At 51.7% G+C, this 6,662-nt stretch overlaps 1 protein-coding gene across 1 annotated transcript in view; it reads left to right on the top strand.

The window, feature by feature from the left end:
• The first annotated feature begins 6,346 nt into the window (after positions 1-6,346).
• Positions 6,347-6,662, top strand: part of LOC107122044 — a 9,950-nt gene continuing 9,634 nt past the window's right edge. The window contains exon 1 of the mRNA XM_015425070.1: positions 6,347-6,567. Coding sequence (XP_015280556.1) covers positions 6,347-6,567 — 221 coding nt within the window. The remainder of the gene's footprint in view (positions 6,568-6,662) is intronic.

Here is a 6,662-nt window from a genome sequence, read left to right as displayed (position 1 = left end):
GTAGAATTTTTGCTCACATGACTCCACAGCCTAGAGGGAGCATTGGTTGTGGCAAGCATCTCAGAGGTGGAAATTATGGCCAAAAATGCTAATGAGACCATAGGGCAGGATTTCTCATCTCTGCTAATGATCATGTTACAAAATGTCTTACATAGTACTGTTATTAATTAAGAGAACATAAGAGACGCCAATGTTGGATCAGGCCAAAGGCCCATCCAGTCCAACACTCTGTGTCACACAGTGGCCAGAAATACCAGTGCCATCAGGAGGTCCAGCAGTGGGGCCAGGACATTAGAAGCCCTCCCACTGTTGACCCCCCCCCAAGCACCAAGAAGACAGAGCATCACTTGCCCCAGAGCCCCTAGCTATACCTTGTGGCTAATAGCCACTGATGGACCTCTGCTCCATATGCTTATCTAATTCCCTTTTGAAGCCGTCCATGCTTGTAGCACCCACCACTTCCTGTGGCAGTGAATTCCATGTGTTAATCACTCTTTGGGTGAAGAAGTACTTCCTTTTATCCGTTCTAACCCGACCGCTCAGCAATTTCATGGAGTGCCCACGGGTTCTTGTATTGTGAGAAAGGGAGAAAAGTACCTCTTTCTCTACCTGCTCTTTCCCATGCATAATCTTATAAACCTCGATCATGTCACCCCTCAGTCGTCTTTTCTCCAAGCTAAAGAGCCCTAAGCGCTTTAACCTTTCCTCATAGGGAAAGTGTTCCAACCCTTTTATCATTCGAGTTGCCCTTTTCTGCACTTTTTCCAAAGCTATAATATCCTTTTTAAGGTGTGGTGCCCAGAACTGCACACAGTATTCCAAATGAGGTCTCACCATTGATTTATATAGGGGCATTATTATATTGGCTGATCTGTTTTCAATACCCTTCCTAATAATCCCCAGCATAGCATTGGCCTTCTTTATTGCAGTCACACACTGTCTCGACATTTTCAGTGAGTTATCTACTACAACTCCAAGATCTCTCTCTTGATCTGTCTCTGCCAGTTCAGACCCCATCAATGTGTATTTATATTTAGGATTTTTGGCTCCAATGTGCATCACCTTGCACTTGGCCACATTGAACCCCATTTGCCATGTTGACGCCCACTCGCCCATCTTTGACAGATCCCTTTGGAGTGCCTCACAATCCTCACTGGTTTTCACCACCCTGAACAACTTCGTATCATCCGCAGATTTAGCCACTTCACTGCTTACTCCCAACTCCAAATCATTAATGAACAAGTTAAAAAGCAGTGGACCAAGTACTGATCCCTGTGGTACCCCACTGCTTACCCCCCTCCACTGGGAGAACTGCCCATTTATACTCACTCTCTGTTTTCTATTAATTAGCCAGTTTTTGATCCATAAAAGGACTTGTCCTTTTATCCCATGATTTTTGAGCTTGCTTAGGAGCCTTTGATGAGGAACTTTATCAAAAGCTTTCTGGAAGTCAAGGTAAACAATATCTATTGGATCCCCCTTGTCCACATGTTTGTTCACCCCCTCAAAGAACATTAACAGGTTAGTGAGACAAGATCTTCCCCTACAGAACCCATGCTGAGTCTGCCTCAGTAGGTTTTGTTCATCTATGTGCCTACTAATTCTTTCCTTAATAATTTAATATTTAAACAGTGAGGCAAACATTCAAGTATTCAGAAGATGGCAGTGACAATCTCTAGCTTTGAAAAGACAAAAGAGTGGCGGGGAGCTTAAATGGCGAACTGGTTTATTGTGTTGGTGGAATGTTCATGTCACCTTGTAATAAGCCAATTAGCCCGGAGCTGCTGGGTCTTTGTCTTTTTACAATCAGATATGCTGAATGAAATCCAATCCCTCAGCCCCACGTTCCAATGGCCCCTTTGAAGAAGGCACCAGCTGAAGGGCAGAGGTACTGAGTCCTGTCATGTCCAAACAAAATGCTCTCCCACCCATGCCTGGGTAAGGATTCATCCCCTGGTTTTAATCTCCCAGGTGGCGGCCGTTCATTCTCTCTTAGCTGATGGGCCAGGGTCAAACTACCAAGGGGCGCTGCTGTTCTGTGTGTGGGGGCACTTGCGCGGTCTTCAGCCCATAAATATTAGTGCATCTCAGCACCTGCAGAGTGTTGGTTGTAGTCTGTTAAAATAGCTCCAATTACCTCCATAATTTCAGGAGGGAAGGGGGGGCACAGGTTTGCACATCTGAGCAAGATTGAAATGCTCATTCAATTTAATTTTAGTGCCCCCCCCCCCCCAATCAGTGCAGGCATGTAGAGTATTGGTTTTAATATTTCCTAATTATAGCAAGCCCAGGCTAGGATCTCCTTTCCTCAGATCTCAGAAGCTAAGCAGGGTAAATCCTTGGAAGGGAGACCATCAAAGAAGTCCAGGGTTGCTACGCAGAGACAGGCAAGGGCAAATTACCTCTGAACGTCTCTGGCACTGAAATCCCTACAGGATCATCGTAAATCGGCAGTGACTTGATGGGCAAAGGGGTAAAAAAACCCCACTATAGCAATGTTCAGGCCACATGCTTTAGTCGCTGGTTCTACACACAGATTTTACAATCGTATCGGTTTGTGTGCAGGGCAAAGGCCCTCGATCCTGGATCAGGGCCTTTGCTGTGCATACAAACTTATCTGATTGTACAAAAGTCTGTTAGTGTGTAGAGCCAGTGAGTCAGCCAGGAATGGACAGCACTTTTGAGGGTAAATGTAATGTGGACTAGAACCGGGGGCAAGGACTGAGTTGCCGCCATAGTCTGGGATTTGAAGAAGGGAGATCGGCTGGAAGATGTGAGTCCCAGACAGGTTTATATGGCTGCGTGTCATTTTAGACATTTAAGCGATGCCCTGCTAGCAGGTGGTGGCCAGGGCCGGTGGTGCTATCCTTAGGTCAGCAATGGGACAGAGAAGAAGGAGGGAGGCGCGGGGGGGGGGAGATTTGTGTGAAGGACAATGAGACCCAGGCAGCCAACGAGAAAAGGCCAGGGTGCTGACGTATCTGTTGCCGGGTCGAAGCCCCAGAATGCAGCCAGAGCAGCAGATAAACGGAGGCGCATGAAGCTGCTGCGTTGTATGGGATCATCAGACCGCTTCTGGTCCATCAGTCCTGGGGGCTGTGGGGAGGGCAACGAAGACGGTGAGAAGTCTGGAGATCAAGGCCCATGAGGGAAGGTGGGAGCAGCTGGGTAGGTTTAGCCTGGAGAGGAGACGACTGAGAGGTGGTCTGATCTGCCCTCTTCAAGTACTGGGCAATGCTTTGGAGGTTTTCATCGAATCATAGAATGTTAGAGTTGGAAGGGACCTTGAAGGTCATCTAGTCCAACCCCCTGCGCTCTGTAGGAGCAGAGCCGAAAGATGGTCATCCAGCAGCAGAGGCTGGAGGGCCACCTGACAGCAACGCAGATTCTGTGAATTTAGGCAGAACGAGAGAGGGAGGGCCCAAAGGGGCTCTCAGAGTGGCCCTCCCTTGCAGGCCCAGAGTCAGACCTATCACCACCCCTTTGGGGTCAGGGGGGACGTTTCCTCCAGGCCAGATGGGCCCAGGGGTCCTGGAGGTCTTTTGCCTTTCCGTGGGCCCAGAGCAGGGGTCCCTGGGGGGAGTGAGAATGGAGATAGCTGTGGATTTCCTGCATGGTGCAGGGGATGGGACCAGATGACTCTAGGCGTCCCTTCCAGCTCTGTGGTTCCTGTGCTTCTAAGGTCAGTCTTGTCTGGTCAGACCGGCAGCGGCTCTCCAGGGTCTCAGGCAGAGGTCCTTCCCATCAACTCCCACCTGATCCTTTTTTAAACTGGAGCTGCTGCCAGGGACTGAACCCGGGACCTTCTGAATGCCAAGCAGAGGCTCTACCACTGAGCCAGGGTAGGCCCCAAGGCAGAAGAGGTAGAGGGGTGAAAGCAAAGGTGACCTGGATCCTCGAAACCTCCTCTGCCTGCCCTTCCTGGGGAGGGGCTGCACGCCCTCTGGACTGTGTGCAAGGGTGGATTGTGAGGGTCCCCCTCCCCCGCAAAGCGGCCCAAGCCAGCCCCTCCTGGGCTTTAGAAAGAGCCTGTCCCCCCAAAAAAAACTTCCAACAGTTGTTTCTTGTGGTGCTCATAAGAGTCCCTCCCACAGTTGGGAGTTCCCAGCGGTTGTACTCCACCCAGGGGACCACGTGGAAATGCCCAAAGTAGCCTCGGTTTGGTGTAGCCTCGGTTTGGTGTAGTTTGGTGCACAGGCTCTAATGTGGGAGAACCGGGTTTGATTCCCCACTCCTCCACTTGCACCTGCTGGTGTGACCTTGGGTCAGTCACAAGTTCTCTCAGAGGAACCATTTTTGATGTATATTTTTCATTACGTACATCTTCATTTGCTTATGAATTATTAATCAACAAAATTCTTTTTTTGGTGGATTGTGAGAGTCCCCCTCCCCCGCAAAGAGGCCCAAGCCAGCCCCTCCTGGGCTTTAGAAAGAGCCCGTCCCCCCAAAAAAACTTCCAACAGTTGCTTGTTTCTTGTGGTGCTCATCAGAGTCCCTCCCACAGTCCCAGAGAAAAAGGCTGTGTCCTATTAAAGGTAAACGTTCCCCTTGCTCGAAAGCCAGTTTACGCTTTATTAGAGTACGAAACTGGTCCACAGGATTATTGCCAGCTAAAGAACGAAGCCGGAGCCCAGTGGGGGCACCTTTAAAACCAACAGAGTCTTATTCTGGGTCGAGGCTTTTATGGGCACCCACACCTCTTCAGAGACACCGAAACAGAGGCCACCCACCATTCCATGGAGGTAAAGGGTGGGGGTGGGGGTTGCCTGGCACCGGCCCTGGTGGTGGCATATCTGTGTGCTCGGAAGTGCACAAGGCCAGGGTGCCTTTGACACCTCTCCCCCGCCCCATGTCGGCACAGGTTGCAACGAGAGCAGGTGGGCAAAGGGCTGACAGGCAAGTCTGGATCTCTGTCGAAGGGTTCTTTGTTTTCTTATTGCTAACTCTGTGTCCTCCAGTATGTGTTAAAGGTAAAGGTTCCCTTGCTCGAAAGCCGCAGTCTGCTTGCCTATGGGGGAAGCTAGCTGTGCTTGGGGAAGGGGCGGCAGTGGGGAGTCCTCCAGGCGGCCCAGAGAGCTGGGGGGGGGTGCTGCATGCCCCACTGTAGCCAATGTGACCCTGGAAACACCAGCTGCCGAGAAGGTGCCTCACATCTTGCCCATCTGCTCTTCCCACTGTTCCTGTGAAGCAGATATTTATCTACGATCCCCAGGTTGTTTGTTTCGGAGCAATTTCACCAAAGTCAATTGGAGTAGTTTGGATGAACATTTGATATGGGAGAAGTAACAAGAGAATCCCCGCAGCTCCTTATGTACTCTCGGGCAGCCATGAGGCGGCTGCCACCACAGGATTTTGTAATGGGGGGGGCTTTAAATTGGGGGGCACTGACATCACAAAATTAAAAATAAAATTTAAAAAACTCACTTTTGCCGCCTTTGCAGTCTGCTTGCCTATGGGGGAAGCAGGCTGTGCTTGGGGAAGGGGCGGCAGTGAGTCCTCCAGGCGGCCTAGAGAGCTGGGGGGGGGCTGGGGGCTACATGCCCCATTGTAGCTAGGGCTTGTTCGTGACCCTGGAAACACCAGCCGCCGAGAAGGTGCCTCAAAGCTTGCCCGTCTGCTCTTCCCACCGTTCCTGTGGAGCAGATATTTAGCTATGGTCCCCAGGTTATTTGTTTCGGAGCAATTTCACCAAAGTCAATTGGAGTAGTTTGGATGAACATTTGATATGGGAGAAGTAACAAGAGAATCCTTGGGGGCAGGGCTATTTTTGGGCAGGAACGCACAGGAACGGATTTGGCTGGCTCCCGAGTTGGCCACGCCCAGCAGGAACTCATTAGCATAACAGGCCACACCCAACAGCAGGAACTCATTAGGATTGGCTACATTAGGGGTGTGTGGCCTAACATGCAAAGGAGTCCCTGCTACAAAAAAAGGCCCTGGGTTTTGTCAACAAACAAGGTAAAGAGAATAAGAAGCAAAAGGTGGGTGTGGCTGGATGACCACACTTCTGGCAACATGGGGGTGCGGCCTAATATGTGAATGAGCTGTGCTGTCAGGGGTGTGGCCTAATATGCTAATGAGTTCCTGCTGGGCTTTTTCTACAAAAAAAGCCCTGCTTGGGGGTATGTAGACCGGCCAAGATCCCAGCCAGGGCCCAGTTCTCACGTGCGAGCTCGGTAGCGCGCCCTCGCCAAGTCCCGCCATAAAGGGGCGTGGGAACGACTCCGTTCGCCTCCCGATTTCGGTGGCATTTCTTCTCTCTGCCTTGGTCAGTGACTTGGAACGAGTGGCTGGGTGAAGCAGGAAGAGCACGGAGCCAAACCAGGAGCCAAAGAAGGGCCCGCGGATGGGGCCGGGGCTGCTGCTCAGGGCACGGCAGGTGGCCAGATCACGCTGCTTTCCTTGTCCCTTCTGCCCGGCCCAGCCGACTGAGCAGGTATGGTGTGGAAAGAAGCACCCAGCTGACCTTCCTCCTCCCGCCTTCGACCATGCTTGGCAGAGGGCACCCCCGAAGTCCTCTGCAGGTGGCGAACAGGCGAGCCTCGCCCACCGTGAGAGCGAAGGCGGGTGGGTGGGGGGAGAGACTGGCCAGCCTTTGGCGCCCTTCCCACCCAGCCCCACGTCCCTGCCCGGACGCTCCCGGGGTGCCCGCCCCGCGGAGG

The sequence above is a fragment of the Gekko japonicus genome, unplaced genomic scaffold, assembly GCF_001447785.1.
Source record: "Gekko japonicus isolate JY-2015 unplaced genomic scaffold, Gekko_japonicus_V1.1 scaffold2901, whole genome shotgun sequence".
Lineage (NCBI taxonomy): Eukaryota > Metazoa > Chordata > Lepidosauria > Squamata > Gekkonidae > Gekko > Gekko japonicus.
This window is presented reverse-complemented; position numbering and strand designations above follow the sequence as displayed.